This window comes from Bombina bombina, chromosome 1 (assembly GCF_027579735.1).
Source record: "Bombina bombina isolate aBomBom1 chromosome 1, aBomBom1.pri, whole genome shotgun sequence".
NCBI classification, from domain to species: domain Eukaryota; kingdom Metazoa; phylum Chordata; class Amphibia; order Anura; family Bombinatoridae; genus Bombina; species Bombina bombina.
In genome coordinates this window covers 1,087,387,917-1,087,410,719 of record NC_069499.1, presented here as the reverse complement: position 1 = coordinate 1,087,410,719, position 22,803 = coordinate 1,087,387,917, and the positions used below count along the sequence as shown (strand labels likewise).

The following is a 22,803-nucleotide window of genomic DNA, read 5'->3' as shown; positions in this document are numbered from 1 at the left end:
GAGTTTTGCGGTGAGGCTAAAAAGCTTGTGTTATACTCTATACCGACAAGTTCTGTACTACCATCTGAAAGCAGTAGTTATGAGTTTTACACATCAAAACTGTTACATTAAACTCATAACTAAACTGTTACAAAGTACACTAACAACCATAAACTACATATTAACCCCTAAACCGAGGCCCTCCCGCATTGCAAACACTATATTAAAATTATTAACCCCTAATCTGCCGCCACTAATTACATTTATTAACCCCTATTCTGACGCTCCCCAACATCGTTACCACTATATTAAAGTTATTAACCCCTAAACCGCCGCCCTCCCGCATTGCAAACACTATTTAAATATAATTAATCCCTAATCTGCCATCCGCCCACATCACCCCCACTACACTAAAGTTATTAAGCGCTACACCGCCGCCACTATAATAAACCTATTAACCCCTAAACCGAAAGCCCCACACATCGCAATAAACTAATTTAAACTAGTAGCCCTTAAAACCTAATGCCCCCCTAACTTTATATTAAAATTACAATTTCTCTATCTTAAATTAAATTAAAACTTTCCTGTCAAATTAAAAAAACTAAGTTTAAACTAACAATTAAACTAATATAATTATTAAACTAAAATTAAACTAACTACAAATTAAATAAACTATATTACACGTTAAAAAAAATCCTAAAACTACTATAAAAATTACAAACTATCTAATTACAAAAAATAAAAATACTAAATTACAAAAATTAAAAAACATTAAATTACGAAATTATTAAAAATAAAAAACAATTACACCTAATCTTATAGCCCTATAAAAATAAAAAAAGCCTACCCAAAATAAAAAAAGCCCTAGCCTTCAATAAACTACCAATAGCCCATAAAAGGGCCTTTGTAGGGCATTTCTCTAAGTTAAACAGCTCTTTTACCTGTAATAAAAAATACAAAGACCCCCCCAACAGTAATAACCCATCACCCAACCAACCACCCCAAAATAAAAAAACCTAACTCTAACAAAAACCTAATCTACCCATTGCCCTGAAAAAGGACATTTGTATGGGCAATGCCCTTAAAAGGGCATTTACCACTTTTGCATTGCCCTGAAAAGGGCATTTAGCTCTATTACGAATAGCCCAAACCCTAAACTAAAAAAAAAAAAAAAAAAAAGTTTAAAAAATCCTAACACTAACCCCTGAAGATCCACTTACAGTTGCTGAAGTCACACTTGAAGGATCTTCATCCCGGCGGCTCCATCTTCATCCAGGCGGCATCTTCTATCTTCATCCTGGCGGCATCTTCATCCTGGCGGTGCAGAGTGGGTCCATCCTGAAGACATCTGGTGCGGAGCATCCTCTTCATACGGTAACCGCTGTATACTGGATCTTCAATGCAAGGTACGTGATTCAAAATGGCGTCCCTTGCATTCTTATTGGCTGATTTGATTTTGGATATTCAAATCAGCCAATAGGATGAGAGCTACTGAAATCCTATTGGCTGTTCAAATCAGCCAATAGAATGAGAGCAACTGAAATTCTATTGGCTGATTTGAATAGCCAATAGAATTTCAGTAGCTCTCATCCTACTGGATGAAGATGGAGCCATTTGGATGAAGATGGAGCCTCTGGGATGAAGATCCTTCAAGATGGATTTCAGCAACTGTAAGTGGAGCTTCGGGGGTTAGTGTTAGGATTTTTTCAACTTTTTTTTTTAGTTTAGGGTTTGGGCTTTTTGCAAAAGAGCTAAATGCCCTTTTCAGGGCAATGCAAAAGAGCTAAATGCCCTTTTAAGGGCAATGCCTATACAAATGCCCTTTTCAGGGCAATGGGTAGATTAGGTTTTTTTAGATAGTTTTTTATTTTGTGGGTTTGGGTAGGTGGGGGTTTGTAATATTAGTGGGTCGTTATAATTTTTTTTCAGGTTTTTTATTTTGGGGTGTTTTTTTATGGGTATTAAAATAGTAATAATTGTTATTATTTTTGATAATTCGTTTGTTATTTTGTGTAATGTTTTTTTTTTTTCGTTTGGGGTGGGTTTTTCTTTTTAGAATAGACATTTTTTTTAATGGGCAGCAAAAGAGCTGAATGCCCTTTGAAGGGCAATGGCCATACAAATGCCCTTTTCAGGGCAATGGCTAGATTAGGTTTTACTTTATTTTTATTTTGTGGGTTTGGGGGGTGGGGGTTTGTATACTGTTAGGGGGTGTTTGTTTTCTTTTGTAAAGAGCTGATATCTTTAGGGCAATGCCCGACAAAAGCCCTTTTAAGGGCCTACAAAGGCCCTTTTAAGGGCCCTTGGAAGTTTATTATAGATTAGGGTTTTTTATTTTAGGGCGGTTTATTTTTTAAAGGGTATTAGAATAGGAATATTTTTTTTTGTTTTGGATAATTTCATTATTATTATTTTTTGTAGTTTTAGTGTTTATTATTTTTTGTAATGGTAGGTTTTTATTTTTGTAACGGTAGGTTTTAGTGTAAGGCAGCTTAGGTTTCATTTCACAGGTAAGTTTGTATTTATTTTAACTAGGTAGTTAGTAAATAGTTAATAACTATTTAGTAACTAGTCTACCTAGTTAAAATAAATACAAACTTGCCTATAAAATAAAAATAAAACCAGTAGTTATATTGTGGCTAGCTTAGGTTTTATTTCATAGGTAAGTATTTATTTAGTTTTAAATAGGTATTATTTAGTTAATAATTGTAACTTTAATTTAGCTCTATTTTAATTATGTTAAAGTTAGGGGGTGTTAGGGTTAGAATTAGGGTTACGTTATGGTTAGGGTTAGGGTTACATTAGGGTTAGGTTTAGGGGTTAATATAGTTTAATTTAGGTTGTTGCGATGTGGGGGGCTGGCGGTTTAGGGATTAATAGGTTTATTTAGTGGTAGTGATGTGGGAGGCCAGAGGCTTAGGGGTTAATAACTTTATTTAGAGGTGGCGATGTTGGGGAGTGGCATAATAGGGGTTAATAAGATTTATTATAGTGCGGGGGCGATGTTGGGGTGCAGGGGAAAAGGGGTTAATAACTTTAGTATAGTGGCGGAGATTTCGGAGCGGCAGATTAGATTAGGGGTGTTTAGATTAGGGGTGTTTAGACGTGGGGTTTATGTTAGGGTGTTAGGTTTAAACGTTACTTTTGTTTCCCCCATAGACATCAATGGGGCTGCGTTACAGAGCTTTTCATTCTGCGATCGCAGGTGTTAGGTTTTTTTCTGACACCTTCCCCCCATTGACGTCTATGGGGAAAGCGTGCACAAACACATCAAATCAGCGCTTGAATTGTGTGCGGTATAGAGCTCAACGCAACCAAATCGCAAGCACAAGCCGACTGTTTCAAAACTTGTAATGGCTGCGCTATAGGGGGTGAAATAACACAACTTTTGTTGCTTTCATTAAATTCCCTATAGCGTGCATAACTTGTAATCTACCTGATAGAGAATAATTAACCCTTTATGTATTTTGTGTGGATATTTATCAGACTTTTATTCAAACATTTGTCAAAATGTTACAGAACTTTTACAGAATTGTTAATTCTTTCAAAAGATCGCTCGTATTTATGCCTTTGTATGTAACTTATTTTATTATATTATTTGTTTGCTAATCTTAAGAGGTTGTTCTAAATGTAAGAATATAGTAAAAGAGATGTGTCTATTGATTAGGTAAACAAATTTGTTGGTATTACCCTAGAAAAAGGCCCATATCCCATCTTGCATTTATTCCATTAGGCTCCTTTGTTTGTAAAAATAATATCCATTTTGCCTCTTTAAATAACAACTCACCGAACCTATTACTTCCCCGTGGAGATTTTGGAAGATAATCAATGGCCTGTATCTGGAATGCTTTGATAGGATTTTGATGTGTGCAAAAATGTTTGGCTACTCTAGTTCTCGGTGGATCACTTTGTCCCTTGCTCTGTCTTTTAGCATATGACTAGAGCATCCTACGTATTGTTTATTACAAACTGAGCATGTAATTAGATATATTATATATTTCGATGTACAATCTAGACAATGGGGCCTATCTATCAAGCTCCGAACGGAGCTTGACGCCCCGTGTTTCTGGCGAGCCTGCAGGCTCGCCAGAAACAGCAGTTATGAAGCAGCGGTCTAAAGAGTACAATCGGGTTGATTGACACCTCCCTGCTGGCGGCCGATTGGCTGCGAGTCTGCAGGGGGCGGTGTTGCACCAGCAGCTCACAAGAGCTGCTGGTGCAATGCTGAATAAGGAGAGCGTATTGCTCTCCGCATTCAGCAATGTCTGTCGGACCTGATCCGCACTGTCGGATCAGGTCCGATAGACATTTCATAAATAGGCCTCTATATCTAATTTTATATTCCTTGTTCATAGTTGAGGAGGAAAAAGTGTCCCCTACTTTAATATATTTACAAGTTAAGCATTGATGATGACCACATTTAAAGCAGCCTTTTTTTGATAACCAATGTTCCTTGGTTTAAATTCTTCCCTTTGGTAGTATATACATATTCAATTACTTTGTCACCTATTGTTGGCGATCTCCTAGCTATATATCTACAGCCTCCAGACAGAATTGTGTTTAAAGTAGAGTCTGTCTGTAGTATATTTAAATTATTCTTTACGATATTTGTTATTTTACCTATTGACTTGCATTGTATTCAATTAGTGCAGTGTCTGCCCCATCCCACGAGTGTGAGAACAATTTTAACTATATGGCTCACATGAACTAGCACTCCCCTTTTTTAAAAAGCAAATCAAAAAGCATGTGATAAGAGGCAGCCTTCAAGGGCTTAGAAATTAGCATATGAGCCTACCTAGGTTTAGTTTTCAACTAAGAATACAAAGAGAACAAAACACATTTGAATAATAAAAGTTTAATTTTGACTAGACTGGCCCTTTAATGCCAAGTGTGGGAAACATGGAACATTTAATTTCTCACAATGCTGTAGTCATTTGTATTGGATGGCAGTGACAAATACTACATTACTCATTGGTTGAACAAGGGTAAACTAGATTAGAAAAAAAGGTTAGCTTTAGCCAATAATTAAAACAAATAGTTCACATGTTTTGAAATGCTGTAAGCAATGAAAATAATGTTCATGTATGGATGAATGCATGAGGTTCTTGATGATATGAAGAAAGGACAGGATATTGATAATTTACAGTAATATACAACTTCTACATAAACGTATTGTATTTCCTATGTGTTTGCTTGGACCTTAAAGGGACATTAAACTGCTGGACACAACTACGTTACTTTGGTTACTACACATTTTGGTTACTATTGTTTATCTTGTTCTTGCTCTGTTATTTTAACCCTTTACAAGTGCTGGTTAGTTAAACTCTGCATCTTCATACAGGGCGCAGCCATCTTGAAGTTTATGTATTCTTGCACACTGTGACAGAAGCATTGGGCACTCACAGATCTGTAATACTGGTGTCTTCTGGACAAGCATTACTGTGCACTTCTGTTTAGAGTACACAATACAGAGCAGGAAATTTAGATTTTTGCAACGGTTGCATTTTTCACTATTGTTCCTAAGGGTTTTTTATATTTGTTATGTATCTTTTAAACTATGGTAACAAAAAAAATGAAAAATAAAATAATTATATAAAGCTTCTGCTTTCTATTTTGTGAGATAATCCAAAGTGCAAGGTGCAGCTATCAAAAAGCCGGTAAAATCACTGATCTGTGAAATATCACTGCTTCTGTCACATGATGCAACAAGATGCATGCTACAAGATGGCGGTACCCAGTATAAAGATACAGAGCTTTGCCAACTGGCTTCTGTAATGGGTTAAAATGAAAGAAAGTTTTTAGATAAAGTTGTGGGTACAGGAGGATAAACTATATCATAGTGAGTAGTGACCCTGCTACTGTAATTGTAGCCACGAGTTTAATGTCCCTTTAAATATATCTTACCCTTAAAGCCAAATGGCTTGTTAAACAAAGGCCATCAATAAAACATAAATAAATACTCAACATGATAACTATTTGCTATGTACAATTGAACACTGGAATATTTCTTAAATAATCTTCAAATGACTACTGATAATACAAGTGTTTTACTGATTCTTTTGCTAAAATGTTTTTGTATCTTTTTTGCATGTTTATTGAAGATTATAACTGTGAATAAAAGTGAACAAGTTGTTCTTAAGAGTGCACCAAGAGTGAGTTCCATGAAGGAGAATGACCAAGGTAAGTCTTGAAAGTCAAACTTCAGTGTCCTAACAAAAGAGTGCAGTAGCTATTAGTACAAGTCTGTGTTAAACAAAAGTATTTTATCACCAACAGATGTGAATAGACAATGCAATGACTAAAATGCAGACTAAACAGTACATTTATTTTATTTCTTTACATTTTGGTAGCATCTTTATCTTTAAAAGATTTAAAATGCAGTAAATTAAAGTTCTCTTAGATTTAAATGTATTTCTGAAGCGATACAATGGACCAAAGGCTAGAACACAAAATAAAAGATACTGTCAAATAAGGTCCTGCTTATGGACTGCAAAATATGTTGTTTTCTGATCATTTACTGAATCACCAAATATTATATTCTGGAACTACCACTGGAACAGACTTATATACTTCAGGAAAGTTCTGCTCTGTGAAAACCACAAGTTATTGATGCATTCTTCCCTCACTGTGTGGTATCTATTCTTTTTGGCACTATGGGGCCACTTTATCAAGGGGCCCCTGATGCCCCTGTTTCCACGCGAGCCTTCAGGCTCACCAGAAACAGCAGTTAAGAAGCAGCAGTCTTAAGACCGCTGCTTCTTAACTGGTCCGCCTGCTCTGAGGCTACGGACATCAATCGGCCCAATCCTATATGATCGGGCTGATTGACACCCCTGCTAGCGCACAATTGGCCACAAATCTGCCGGGGCGGCATTGCACAAGCTATGTCGGCATTCAACGATGTCTGGTGGACATGATACACTGATAATTCGGCCCCTATGTATAGTTACAATATGTACATTATATACAGTATCTTTATATATTAATTCAGTCCTTCTTCTCAAAACTTCCAGTGGGTGAAGGTCAGCTGTATGCTGCCACTAACTGTTAAAATTGTTAAGAGAAATCCAGATATACATGTATGTCATGCATAATCCCTGTTCTTTTGTGAATGTTTATGAGAGAGCAGGGGCAAGACTTAACAAGCATTTTGGTCTTGTAATGATAAAGTATGGCAGTGAATGCTGCCTCACTCCCTGCAAATTTGTTTGGACAGGTTTCCTGCCTGGAAACATTTTCTTTCTGCATATTAAGTATTAGGTGCCTGGTTGTTAAACAAATATTATCCAGAGCTTCCAACCCTTGTACTATATATATATGTGTAACTTGGTTAAACCATCTCTAATGGATTTTGTTTTATAAATAATTGTGCCCACTGTTGACTGTAAATCCTTTTGCAAAAAATAATACATATACTTGCTAACATGGTTCTACCTTTTTTTTGCATAAATAAAAGTAAGAAACTGATTTTGTGAACTGATCATGCAAAATGCCAAGATATGCTCTTCATAGCTAGCCAGGATAGGTAGAAGGTAAAGCTGTTAAATTATATAAATCCAGACAACATGGTAAAACTAATGCATAAGCACTCCAGCTCATGAAAGGCAATCCTTTCTATTATATAAGCACTCCCACATTCTAAGTGTAGTGCTGTTGCACCTCTGTTTCTTTTCAATGGTAAAACTAAAGTAAAAAAAAATTCTGATGAATTGCAATAACAATGGAGAGCGATCTCAATGGAAAGTATCTGGTGGGTAACCTCGGTGCACATTGATTTAAAAACTGGGCAGACCCGATGGGCCTCCAAAATCTATGTCAATGTTCCTGTAACCAAATTAAAACTATTTTTTAGTTTGGACCTTGAAAACTGCTTTGCAGTGTTTTTTCACAAGCTGTTTTAACAGAATATATTAGACCAATTACAGAAAAATAATATATGAATAGAATTCAGGAACAACTGCAAAAGGGCCAGCTCAATTGGTCCAGGTTTCACCCTGGGGCCCAGGCAGCATTCAACAGTGGGAGCATATATAGTGGGAGCATAGTTCAGCTTATAGTGCTTCTAAGATAATTGCCTCTCACATGGGGTCCACTAGGAGGGTATCAGCATGCTCTTGTGTGAGACTTCACTCTGCTAAACTTTAAAGGGACACTTATTTCCCTTAATGCATTACCAGACCCTAATTAAACCAGCTACATAGTGTTAAATTTAGTGGGACAATATCCTTTAGGTTTATTATTGCAATTGAAATAGCTGGCTTTGCTCATTGAAACCACATTAAAAATGAACATTTCAATAACTACAAATTAGATGTTGTGTATAGAGAGATACATATTAGATGTGGAGTTCTTCCAGAAGGATCAAGTTCATTTGAATGGGCATGTTCTTGAGAAAAATGGTTTATATTTTCAATAAACACAACCAGCTATTTTAATTGCAAGAATAAACCTAAAGTGGTTTACTCTTGGCAAGCATAACAGGTCATTTGAATTAAGAAGGAAAGGAAATAAATTCACTGCACAGTGCCCCTTTAATCTTTAAGACCTTTAACTTTGGTTGGGTTTAGACTGTGTTAGATGGCATAATTTCATTCTTGGACCCAGACAGTACAATGTCTTGAGCTGGTCGGGTAAACATGGAAGTTTAATTGTTGGTTGTGACACCAGAAACATGGAAAAGCTCTGTACCTCTACTTTTTAATTAATTTTCACCGCTGAATATAATGATTTTCCTCAGGATGTAAAAAATGAAGAAACTAATTGTATGCATACAGCACAGTTGTTGTGAGGTAAATACCACAATCCAGCCTCCTAACTCACATCTGCTCTGTACAAGGCAAAACTTACCTAAAGTATGTCAACCTGAGTTTACCCAAAAGGAAATGATGCTGTGCGAAAGTCAAGTAGTCAACATTAGGCCCATATTTCACACACACTTCCTGTCTTTTGCCTGATCAAATGACCATCGTTTTGGGTCGAGAAATGCGTAACAATAAAAGCCTTGTTTTTATAAACATAACTTCTCTATGGGGTGTCTGTATATTCTATGCAAGGGTCTTTGCTACTCTTGTTGATTTTTTGGAGCAGTGAACGCACCGGACAGAGCCTACCTAACTTGCCCAGAATGACTGTTAGCAACCGTTCATGCTTTCCCCTGATACTTAGGAAGTATCCAGTAAGCTGACAACTAAAAGCATAAGCCTGCCTGTTTGCACTCTGGTAACACAGGTGCCATCTTAAATTGTGAGTTGTATTTCATTACTTATTCACATTTACCCACACAGAGTTCACTATGAGGCGCCCCTTTTCTTTTTGAAACTACACAGGAGAATCTACATAATTTTCCAAGTGGTGCTGCCTTAAGCATACACTTATTTCAGCCACAGTTTACCACAACCAGCAGAGTTATTACAGACACGAGTCGTATGAACTATTGAACTTATTTTTTCACATTTGATTTTATTTCCGTTTTTCTCACATTTTTCCCTACAAGTTTCACACATTATTCACTGTATGCACTTTTTTCTTTCAAATTATTGAATTGTAAAAACTTTCAATTTTCACATTTTGTGTCATACTATACATTTGTTGGATTTTTCAATTCTTATATGCTGTGATTATATTCATCACATACATATTTTAGCATACCACATACACTATTTTGTAGTGCGCCACCTTGGTCTGGGTGTTCTTTACCAGATTTTTTTGCTAACACTTCACAAGCCTCTGTGATTTCTCAATGTACCACATCCTGCCGTCGAGGGGGGGGGGGCGGTGACCATGGATAGGTTCCCAGAGGTGGTTGCGGCACCCGGGAATAATATTGGCGCCACATTTACCTAAATATGTTATATTTTTACCATGGGAATAACTTCAGAAACGTACACTTTACCTTGGGAATTACTTCAAAAAGGTAACGTGAGGAGACCATGGATAGGTTCCAAGCGGTGGTTGCGTTGCCCAGGGCAGGTATTGGAACAGATTGCTCTTTTCCAATACCGTTCCCAGGCTCCGCAATGCTCTGTTCTAATATTGTTCCCAGGAGCCGCAACAGCCACTGAGAACCTTTCCATGGTTCCCCCCCCCCCCCCCCAGCGGGATGTGGTACTTTTGGAATTTGGGATGCTAAACTACACCTTTACCCAGATAAGAAGCAAGGGTCCCATTAACTTTATTAAAAAACACTACTACTATTATTATCATATTTAAAGAGATTCTGATAAATTGTCAGTGCATGTCTCTGTAGCTTTATTTGTGGTATTACTGTGTAAATAAACACACACTACGACCATTTACTGCTTTTATCTAACTCTTACATACCCAACTCCTCAGCTTCTTCCCATTTGAAGATGGTAAGCATTATGTCCTATCTGTGTGACCAATAATTTTTTTTTATGCATTTGCATATTTATGTAGATTTGTGCCAGGCACCTTACTAATAATTTGTTTATTTGCAATTTGTTTATATTTAATTAAGTTTCAACTATCTAACTTTTTATAATGTGTTTACTGTACTACTGTACCTGTAAGTAAAATAAATAAATACTGTGACAACCCATTTAAGCCTCTCTGTGTAAGAGTACTGCTGCTTGGGTCCTTTTTAATAAATGAATGGTGCTTTGTACCTCTCCCATCATTACAAAACATCAGCTGATATCACCAAATGCTGGTTTGATCAAAGAAAATCTTTCATCTGATTTATATTTCTGCCTTACAGCAATTGTCTAAAAGCCTGCAGGACTCTAAACCAGTTTACATTTTTTGGTTTAGCAACTGCTCAACAGAAGCTACTTTATTCATATACCGGTTAACATTTGCAGACATAAAACTGTTCTCTATTGCCCACAGCTGTTTTCTGCCTGTAGAATTTATCACATCAGGGCGGGGACAATGTGTATTTTGATATGTCAACATTCCTGTATATATACAGGGTGTGAGCTGCAGACTAGACTTCATATACAGATACATTAACGTTGCCTAAATTGCAAAGTAAATATGTCACAGGGGTAAATAAGACAAAACTGCAGGGTGGCAACTGATTTAATATGTTGGTGATTAAATTAAACATTTTTTTTTAGCTAAGATATGTTTAATTCAAATGTACAGGACTTGACATTTCCACTAGTCCAGGATGAGTAAGAAATGACAGCAGATTAAACAAATGAGACTTTTTCCTATCTTTAACACTGACTGACTAGTAACTTTTCCCCTCTGATCTAGTAACTTTAATCCATGCTTCGTAAACTATAGTGATATTTTTCAACTCCTGTTATATGCAAGAACCATTCAATTTTCAACACAGGATTTCAGGTGCTTCTAACTTTGTATTGGGTGAAGAAATGGTGGTGCTTTTCATTGCTCATAGATCAGGAAAAAGTTAGCCTATACTATGACAATATATATATATATATATATATATATATATATATATATATATATTATATATTCTGTTCTCTTATAGAACATACAAATACATCAAGACAATGTAGTGCATTCCCCTAGCTTCTTTTAACTAAGATGGCCCCAACCTGGATCTATAAAAGTTGTGAAAATGGAATAGTTCCTTCTTCATGTAATATCCCTACACCTCATATCTAAGGCAGACCTCCAGCATTTCATGTACAGTATCTTGGACAGGAGGCTGGAGATAGGGGTCAATTTATCAAGCTCCGTATGGAGCTTGATGCCCCGTGTTTCCGGCAAGACCACTGCTCTGAGGCGGCGGGCAGAAATCAACCCGATCGGATATGATCGGGTTGATTGACACCCCTGCTAGCGGCCTAATCTGCAGGGGGGGCGGTATTGCACCAGCGTATGCAGTCAGCATTTATCGATGTGCAGCGGACATGAAACGCTACACCATATCATGTCCACTCGCATATTAGTAAATTGACCCTTAAGTCAGTAACACAGCACCATTATTGTCACAGCACACATTGCAAACTTAGTGCACACACAGAATGCTCACTACACATGCAGCACCTTCATCACTACACACACACAGCTCCTTTACTGCACACACAACACCTTCACTAGCACTGCACAAACAGCACCCTCACTACACACACAGTACACACATTATCCCCACACACCCACAACACCCTCATTGCATTCACAGCCCCCACTGAGCACACAGCACTCCTTACTATTACTGCCCTCTCATTGTCACTACAAACACAGAATTCTCATTCTCTCTCATTCTCTCATTACTACACACACAGATCTCACTTGGCACACATAGCACCCTCATTGTCACTGCACACAGTACTTGTTCTACACACACAGCACCTTGATTGCAAATTATGTACCTAATGTTAAAAATGTTTAAATGTAGAACTTTTTGTACCAAAGTGAAATTAATTTTATTATATAATATCATATATTCTTTGTGGGCTCCCCTTTTTCATTACAGTCTACTGTGTGAAAATGTCATATTCATCCAAGTTGATCCTTGGCTTCATTTACTGTTGAATTTTAACCCAATTAAAGCACTTCAATTTAAATTAGTGAAACTCCCTAAATTATGAATACTCAGTAACCAGAGAATTTTGATTTCTTTCACTTAGATTGGTTAAACAAGAAACTTTATTGTTAAAGGAACAGTAAATTCATAATTAGACATTCATGATTTAGACAGAGCATACAATTTTAAAAAATGTTCTAATTTACTTCTATTATTTAATTGTCTTCCTTCTCTTGTTATCCTTTACTGAAAGGTTTATCTAGGTAAGCTCAGGAGCAGCAAAGAACCTAGGTTCTAGCTGCTGATTAGTGGCTGCATATATACAGTACAGGTAGCCCTCAGTTTACGCCGGGGTTAGGATCCAGAAGGAATGGTTGTAAATCGAAACCGTTGTAAATTGAAACCCAGTTTATAATGTAAGTCAATGGGAAGTGAGGGAGTTAGGTTCCAGGCCCCTTTCAAAATTGTCATAAGTAACGCTTAATACATTATTTTAAAAGTTTTGAAATGAAGATTCTAAATGCTAGACAGCATTATAAACCTAATAAAATAATCACACAACACAGAATATATAATTAAACTAAGTTAAATGAACAAAAAACATTTGCTAAACAGCATTATAAACCTAATAAAATAATCACACAACGCAGACTTTACTTGCATTTTTCTGCAAACAGTTCTTTCTATGCATTCCAATCTGGACTGAGTTATAGACAGGAAGATCTTGTTCCTTTGAAATCTGCTTGATAGTTCAGGACTGGTTAAACTGATTAATTTCAGCTTACTTGGCTTTGCTGCAACACAAGCGGACAGCTCCATCTACTGGCTTTTTTAATAAATGCACTGCTTCTCAATGCTTTTCAATAGCAGTCACATGACTGGAAAAAAAGGTTGTTATTCTGAAACGGTGTAAATTGAACCGTTGTAAAACGAGGGCCACCTGTATATATACCGATTGTTATTGGCTTACCCATTTGCTTAGTTAGAAACCTGTAGTGCATTGCTGCTCCTTCAACAAATGATACAAAGAGAATAAAGAACATTTGATAATAGAAGTAAACTTGAAAGTTGTTTAAAATTGTATGTTCTATCTGAATCATGAAAGACAATTTTTGGGTTTCATGTCCATTTAAACATGCTTTTCTATCACTTTTTATGGGGAGGCTCATAGGTATTTTTGCACACCTAAACATAAGCAAATTACTTGGCCAACATAAAGCTACATTATTCAGTATTGATGATTACTGCCTAACAAGTCTGCACAGCTCCACAGGAGAGAGCACAATGTTATCTATATGGCCCACATGAACTAGCAGTCTCTTATGAAAAGCAAATAAAAAAGCATGTGATAAGAGGCTGTATTTAGTGGCTTAGAAAGAGGCAGAAATGTAGAGGTTTAAATGTTATAAAGTATACTAATATAACAATGTTAGTTTTGCAAAGCTGGGAAATGGGTAGTAAAGGTGTTATCTATCTTTTTAAACAATAACAATTTTGATGTTGACCGTCCCTTTAAAAATCGGATCCAAGTGATATTTAACTAAAAGATAAATACAAGTGGAAGTGACACATAGTGTATCACAGTGTCACACCTTCACACACCAAAGTACTATTTGTGAAAGGATACTCACATTTAGCTAGACGACAAACCAGTGGTGCCTATTAGCTAACTAGTGAAAGACTGCAAGCAAACAAGATAATAATGATGATAATAATAATAATATAAGTAATAATAACTTATATTGGGCTAGATAACAAGTGTATCACTATTTTATGTGCGCCGGTAAAGGGTCAAATTTGCCGTTTACGGGCGCAAGTTAAATAACCAACCATTACAAGTAGCTGGTTAAAGCTCTAGCGAGCCCGCAGGAGCACTTTGCGGTAAGCACAATTAACCAGAGGTCAGACTTCTGGTTAATGATAAAAAGTTGTCCCAATTGCCCTCTAAATAAAGTGGACAGTTCTTTTAAATAAATAAGTGCTTTTACATAGACGTGAATGGGGGACTGTGTTTTTACTCTAAATACATATGATTTATGAGTTAATGTGTGTATATATACACATATAAACACATAAATCTATATGTATATATACATATACATACATATTTTTTATTTGGTGACCAACGCTGTTCGAATTGCCCCTGAGCTGTGCTAGGTGCATTGCCATGTCTGACGGCATGAGAACGAGGCTCCCATTGTAGTCTATGACAGCGTTCTCTTGTGAGGGCAAGGCTTTCAGGCAATGCAAATGCGAGGTCGTGTTTGGATTGCTCATTTACATGCACTGGTATTACTGAGTGGAGCGCAAATATTGTGTTTGCGAAAGCTCAATTTTTCCAGGCCACTCGAAGGGGCCTATTTATCAAGCCGTCAACCGCAAATACGCTGGAATTCTGCAGCGTAATTGCGGAGAGCTTGATTCGCCTTAGTTATCAATGCCTACAGACCGGCAAAAGTAGAATTTTGTGACGTAACCTACAATCCGCCGGTCTCAGTCCGACACAGATCGATGCTTACGTCACTACAGATGTTCCGAATGCAAATTCGGCACTATCTGACTACTTTTGCTAGTTATCAAATAACTACCAGGTACGCTTGCAGCTATTCCGGCCCAGCGTACCTGCTTTTCAATCTGCCGCCCTGGAGGCGGCGGATGCCACAGGAAACAATGGAAGTCTGAAAGCAGCAAAAGCTTATGTTCACTGCTGCCCGATATCCCATTGATTCCTATGGGAGAATAAAAGTTACGTTTACACCTAACACCCTAACATGTACCCAGAGTCTAAACACCCCTAATCTCTTGCCCCCGACACTGCCGCCACCTAAATAAAAGTTATTAACCCCTATCCCATCGCTCCTGGACCCCGCCGCAACTAAATAAGCTTATTAACCCCTAAACTGCCGCTCCCAGAGCCCACAGCCACCTACATTATACTTATTAACCCTTAATCTGCCACCCCTTATACCGCCACCTACATAAAGTTATTAACCCCTATCCTGCCGCTCCCGGAGCCTACTGCAACTGAGTAAATGTATTACACCTAAACCGCCAGCCCCCCACATCACCATAAACTAAATTAACCTATTAATCCCTAAACCTAACAACCCATTAACTTTATATTAAATATTAACTCATTCCTATCTTATAATAAATTTAAACTTACCTTTAAAATTAAATTAAACTATATTAAACTATTAATTAACCTACCCTAACTATTATAATAAAATTACATTAAACTATATTAAATTACTAATTAATCTAACCTAACTATTATAATAAAATTACATTAAACTATATTAAACTATTAATTAACCTACCCTGTTATAAAAAAAATTACATTAAACTATATTAAATTAATACTTAATCTAACCTAACTTTTATAGTAAAATAACATAAAACTATAAATAACTATATTATATATTTAAACACCTAACCCTACTCAAATAATTTAATTATACACTAAAAAATTACAAAGTTACAAAAAACTAGCTAAGTTACAAAAAATAACAAACACTATATAAGTTACACAAAAAAATAAACACTAAGTTACAAAAAATAAAAAAGAAATTATCAAAGCTTTAAACTAATTACACCTAATCTAAGGGCCCTATGAAAATAAAAAAGCCCCCCCCCAAAATAAAAAAAACCCCTAACCTACAATAAACTACAAATAGCTCATAAAAGGGCCTTTTGCGGGGCATTGCCCCAAAGAAATCAGCTCTTTTACCTGTAAAGAAATACAAACAAGTTCTATCTAACTATCAGCCAATCGGAATTGAAGGGACGCCATCTTGGATGACGTCATTTAAAGGAACCTTCATTCAGTCATCGGCCGTGGAAAGAAGAGGATGCTCCACGTCGGATGTCTTGAAGATGGACCCGCTCCACGCCGGATGGATGAAGATAGAAGATGCCGTCTAGATGGAGACTTCTGCCTGTCTGGAGGACAACTTCGCCCGGCTTGGATGAAGATTTCTCCCGGCTTCGTTGAGGACTTCGGCCCGGTTGAGTGAAGACGTCTCCTGGTAAGGTGATCTTCAGGGGGTTAGTGTTAGATTTTTTTAAGGGAAGATTGGGTGGGTTTTAGAGTAGGGTTGGTTGTGTGGGTGGCGGGTTTTAATGTTGGGGGGGATTGTCATTTTTTTTCAGGTAAAAGAGTTGATTACTTTGGGGCAATGCCCCACAAAAGGCCATTTTAAGGGCTATTTGTAATTTAGTGTAGGGTAGGGCTTTTTTGTTTTGGGGGGCTTTTTTATTTTGTTAGGGGGGTTAGATTAGGTGTAATTAGTTTAAAAATCTTGTAATTTCTTTATTATTTTCTGTAATTTAGTGTTTGTTTTTTTTGTACTAATTTTATTTAATTGTAATTAATTGTATTTAATTTAGGTAATTAATTTAATTGTAGTGTAGTGTTAGGTGTAATTGTAACTTAGGTTAGGATTTATTTTACAGGTAAATTTGTCTTTTTTTAACTAGGTAGTTAATAAATAGTTAATAACTATTTAATAACTATTCTACCTAGTTAAAATAAATACAAAGTTGCCTGTAAAATAAAAATAAACCCTAAGCTAGATACAATGTAACTATTAGTTATATTGTAGCTAGCTTAGGGTTTATTTTATAGGTAAGTATTTAGTTTTAAATAGGAATTATTTAATTAATTGTAGTAATTTTATTTAGATTTATTTAAATTATATTTAAGTTAGGGGGTGTTAGGGTTAGACTTAGGTTTAGGGGTTAATAACTTTATTATAGTGGCGGCGATGTTGGGGACAGAAGATTAGGGGTTAATAAATGTAGGTAGCTGGCGGCGATGTTAGGGCCTGTACCTTCAAGACTCGTAATACCAGCTTGCATTAAAAAGCAGCGTTAGGACCTCTTAACACTGCTTTTTAAGGCTAACGCACAATTCATAATCTAGGCTTTAGTTTTTTGTAACTTTGTAATATTTTAGTGTAGAATTAAATTATTTGAGCAGGGTTTGGTGTTTAAATATATAATATAGTTATTTTAATTTGAAGTTTTATGTTATTTTAGTATAAATGTTAGGTTAGATTAATTATTAATTTTATATAGTTGAATGTAATTTTATTATAACAGTTAGGGTAGGTTAATTAATAGTTTAATATAGTTTAATGTAATTTTATTATAACAGTTAGGGTAGGTTAATTATTAATTTAATATAGTTGAATGTAGTTTTATTATAACAGTTAGGATAGATTAATTAATAGTTTAATATAGTTTAATTTAATTTTATTATAATGGGTTAGATTAATTAGTAATTGAATATAGTTTAATGTCATTTTATTATAATAGTTAGGGTAGGTTAATTAATAGTTTACTATAGTTTAATTTAATTTTAAAGGGACGTTTAAATTTATTATTATAGGAATGAGTTAATATTTAATATAAAGTTAACGGGTTGTTAGGTTTAGGGATTAATAGGTTAATTTAGTTTATGGGGATGTGGGAGGCTGGCGGTTTAGGGGTTAATACATGTATTCAGTTGCGGTGGGCTCCGGGAGCGGCAGGATAGGGGTTAAAAACTTTATGTAGGTGGCGGCGGTGTAGGGGGCGGCAGATTAGGGGTTAATAAGTATAATGTAGGTGGCGGTGGGCTCCAGGAGCGGAGGAATAGGGGTTAATACGTTTATTAGAGTGGCGGTGGGATCCGGGAGCGGCAATTTAGGCGTTAATAAGTTTATTTAGTTGCGGCGGGGTCCGGGAGCGGCGGGATAGGGGTTAAACAGTTTAGTATAGTGGTGGTGTTTAGTGACAGTATACAAATAAAGCTGTGAAAAAGTCAAATAGCGGCGAGATCGATGACTGTTAGTTAACGACAGTCCGCTGCTCATCGCCCATACCTGGTGCGCGGCTTTTTGATAGTTTTTTTGTTATATAAGGAGAGCGTATTCATGCCCATGGCAGCGATGTTAGGCAATCTTAGGCGAGCATATTGGTGCCGTTGAATGCAAGTAAGTTGACGGCTTGATAAATAGGCCCCGAAACCTAGGCCATTGCTCTTTTCTCAGGGTTGGACTCAAAGCTAGTTCAAATGTTTTTTTCTTGTAAAGCAACTCAATAAAAACATATGGCAAATAAGTAAAATAACACCAGTTATGCAATTCTTAGCACATGGGCCGTTCTTCAGGCAGAATTAACACTATCAGTGACAGGCAGCAAACTAATGCAAGATTCAATGGGTGGACCAATAATACACAAAATAAAATGTTACATTTGTCCCTACACAAAACCTTAATCTATAAAAAATGTTTATACCAGTGATCATAAATTACCTGGCTCTCAAAGTACAATGCTAGCACCATACAAACAGTGTTACACGTGGATTCAGATCTTACTGGATCCATGTTGGGCAATTTTTAAAAATTTATTTTTCTATCAAAGCAAGACATAATTGTGTTTATTAATGCATGGACTAAGCACATACACAAATCAAAAAATTTAAAAAATAGTACACAAACAACTGTGCATAACAGATAAACATTACCATATAAATAATGCTAAGAATAGTCTACCTGCCTGCTAGATATCAGTAGCCTTTGTGTAATTGTTTTGGCTCTAGTGTTGTATAAAATATTTAACCAAATTCATAAAGCTTCTTAAAGGGACATGAAAGTCACAATTAAGCTTTCATAGTTCAGACAAAGGGGCAGATTTAACAAGGGACGAATGTCCCCTGATGCCCCTGTTTCCGCGCGAGCCTTCAGGCTCTCCGGAAACAGAAGTTATGAAGCAGTGGTCTTAACTAGTCCGTCTGCTATGAGGCTGCGGACATCAATCTGCCCGATCCTATACAATCGGGCTGAATGACACCCCCTGCTAGCCATGTAGTGTTGAACTTTAGTAAATACATTTAATTGCTTTTATTCTTAATGATTCTGTCTGTGTCATGTTGAATTCACTTTTTTTTTTATTCTACAATTACTTATACATTGGCTGACTTGTTTAAATTAATATTATTTGCAAACAAATGTATTCTTATAGCAATCCTCTAAATTTCCTGGATTAATTCAATCAGTCTAAGAATTTCCCTTCTGACTAGACAAAAAGTAACCCCATTCATCAAAATGATAGAGTGCTTTTGACAATCAATATTGCAAGAAAAAGTTTTACGCATTTGGAGAAACAAATATTGTGTACTTTATAAAACTATCTAGTAAATATATTACCTAGTAAAAATCTAGTAAATACATAAAGATTATGAGAGTTTCATTAGTGCCTTAGTTTACTTTGAATAGATCTGCACATTCAATAAATAACTACATTTGTGATCCAATTGTAAATCAGTTCTTAAAAGATCACTATGTTTTGAGAAACTACTTGAGTCTTGTCATTTAATACTAGTTGTATAATTTTGAGACCACCTTAAAATTAACCCTTTGAAAGAAATTTTAAACACACACCACTGTTAATACAATCTGACTCCACCAACACATTTGAATGCATTTTCACATTCCTGAATTAGTTTATCATATCTTCATATGGTCTTATTTATAACAGTATGGTCTATGCGCATATATCTACGTATTATATTTGGTAAATGGGTGTTAGACTGCCTATTCCTCCTTCTCTATCTACCAAGTATGACTAATGTATTAAAGATAAATTGTTAGCATTGTATTATTTGGATACTTGCCAGATCTACACAAATCACAAAGCTGTGTTTGCCACATTCATTTACAATGTGTCATATTGACATTTTTTTAAAATTAGTTTATTTATAAGTCTGAAAGACTATAGGTGCATATAAATATTTAATGAAAACAGATGTTGCCGTCCTAAAGTGTTCAAACTTTACGTAGATATGTGAAATCTTAGAAGCTATAATTAATTAAATAGTTACACAAAGGCAACCAATCAAAGGATGCTTCTGACAAGTCATTCTCTACAGCAGTGCTTTCCAAACTGTGTGTCGTGACACATTAGTGTGTCGACGGCAGTGTGCAGGTGTGTCCCTGCATCAGCACAATTTTTTTTTAATTTAAAATTCTTTTTAAAAAATTTTTTAGTTTTCGACTTTCCGCTTGCCTGCTACGCATATCACGTGGTTGACACGTGATTGATACCTAGTAGGTCACAGATCATCTTAACCTATTGGCGGAACTGAAACTGTTGCCATTGGCGGCACATTGGCTCCTGACTGCACGTGTAGTCTCCTAAATCGGCTTGTGACTGCACGTGTAGTCAGTGAGTGGGACAGAAGTGTGTTTGCAGCGCTGGCAGTAGTCAGTCAGACTCTCAGAGTTCTGAGGGCAGCAGCTTAAACGCTGAGCTGAATTCAGAAGTCAAAGTGGGTATTTTTTTTGCAGCTAGCTCCCAGTAGTGCATTGCTGCTCTTGATATATGGATAGGAAGTGGAAGCTTAAAAATGCTTGATGATGAAATGAGTGTGTCTTCTCATACATCCCATTAAAATAGTAAAGTAACTATTGGTGTTATTAAACTATTTTTAAATACTTGCACATACATACTGTTACTTGTAAATACATTTCGTAATTATATCATTTATGTATGTGTCCGTATCTCTTTAAACAAGTTAGTTTAACCTCCTGTTTGCTAGTACAACTGAATTACTGTGTCGCAAAATTATGAAGGTCTAAAAAATGTGTCACCAACATGAAAAGTTTGGAAAGCTCTGCTCTACAGCTTGTCCTCTATATATAAAAACGAGTCTCCATAGTTGTATGTATACATTTTCGTGTGCTTGTATTGGCATGTACACATATTTACTGGTGTGCATTTTAGAGACAGGTATACGGTGGTCAAATCAATCAACTAGAAAGGTCCACATTAAAGACATTGGGCTATATTACTAGTGGAGCGCCATAGTTTGTGTGCAAGTTAAAATTCTAGTGGGTTCAAGGTTTAAGGCGAGCACAAACTACCTCTCCCCTCGTAATCTAGCCCATTGCAGGAACAAAACCATGGGGTAGATTACGAGTGAAGCGGTATTTATCTATTTCTGCATGAAATAGGACACTTTAAAATTGCAATAGTATAGGTTTATGTATATTATAACACATTTTTAGTTTACTGTTATTTTACTTTTTACTCCCCAATTTCCTGTAATTTTGTTTCTTACATAAAGCTTCACAACCCTTACCCTATCATATATATGCAGCTAACTAGTGTTCTCAGATATTATCAATTATAAAACTGCTAAACTACCCCAGTAACAAGTCCTGATTGGATCCTCCAAATTAGGCATCTGGTGAGTGGAGTTTGACAATTGAAAAAATTGAAACAAATAAGGGGCAAGATTACATATATTCGGCGTTGCCCATAAAAGCGGTTATAAGCTAACATAGAACCGCATTGAAAATCGGTATGACATATTCAGTGCAAGGACTTATGTGTTACTCCATTTTCACATCCCCACACATAGGCAAGCAAAGCAAGCCTTGCACTGAGTATGTGAGCACCGTAACTCCCTGAAAATAGTAACTAACACCTAACGCATGCTTAATATCTATCTACCTCCTGAAAATAACTAACACCTAATGCCTGCGCAATATAGATCTACCTGTCAATCGCAATCCCCCACCTCAATAACTAATTAAGTATAACCCTAATCTGCCAAACCCCACTTCGCAATAAACCTAATAAATGTATTAACCCCCTAATCCACCATTAACCCACATTGTAATAAACCTAATAAATGTATAAACCCCTAATCCGCCATTAACCCACAACGCAATAATCCTAATAAATCTATTAACCCCTAATCCGCAATAATCCTAATAAATCTATTAACCCCTATTCCGCCAAACCCCTACAATGCAAATAACTAATTAAATTACTAAGCCCCCTAACCCCCTAAATAACCCCAATTACCTCCATTTAAAGAAATACTTAGTTACAATTAAAATAAAAAAGTCTAAAATTACATAAAATAATAATCAAAATTATAAAAAAAAAAAAATTAAACCTAATCCCCCTGAAAATAAAAAAGCCCCCAAAATAAAAGCACCCCCTAATCTAATGCTAAACTACTAATAGCCCTTAAAAGGGCTTTTTTGTAGGGCATTGCCCTAAGTTAAACAGCTCTATTACCTTACAAAATACTAAGTCCCCCCTCGAACAGTAAAACCCACCACCCACCAAACCCCCTAAAATATGTAAACCTAACACTAAAAAAACCTAAACTACCCATTGCCCCAAAGGGGCATTTGTATGGACATTGCCCTTAAAAGGGTATTCAGCTATTTAACTGTCATTAAAAGGGCATTCAGATCTTTTAAGAGTGTCCATTAAAACCCTAATCTAATTCTAATTCTAAAGTGCTGTAAATCACTGGCGATTTCAGAAATTTGTATTTACGCACATTTCTGGATATC

The 22,803-nt window shown here is 36.1% G+C and overlaps 1 protein-coding gene across 8 annotated transcripts in view; it reads left to right on the top strand.

The window, feature by feature from the left end:
• BCAS1 (brain enriched myelin associated protein 1) overlaps positions 1–22,803 on the top strand; it is a 268,834-nt gene that overhangs the window by 37,442 nt on the left and 208,589 nt on the right. For all 8 annotated transcript variants that reach the window (XM_053694190.1, XM_053694403.1, XM_053694261.1 and 5 more), the window contains exon 3: positions 6,081–6,159. In XM_053694190.1, the coding sequence (XP_053550165.1) occupies positions 6,081–6,159 (79 nt within the window). The remainder of the gene's footprint in view (positions 1–6,080; positions 6,160–22,803) is intronic.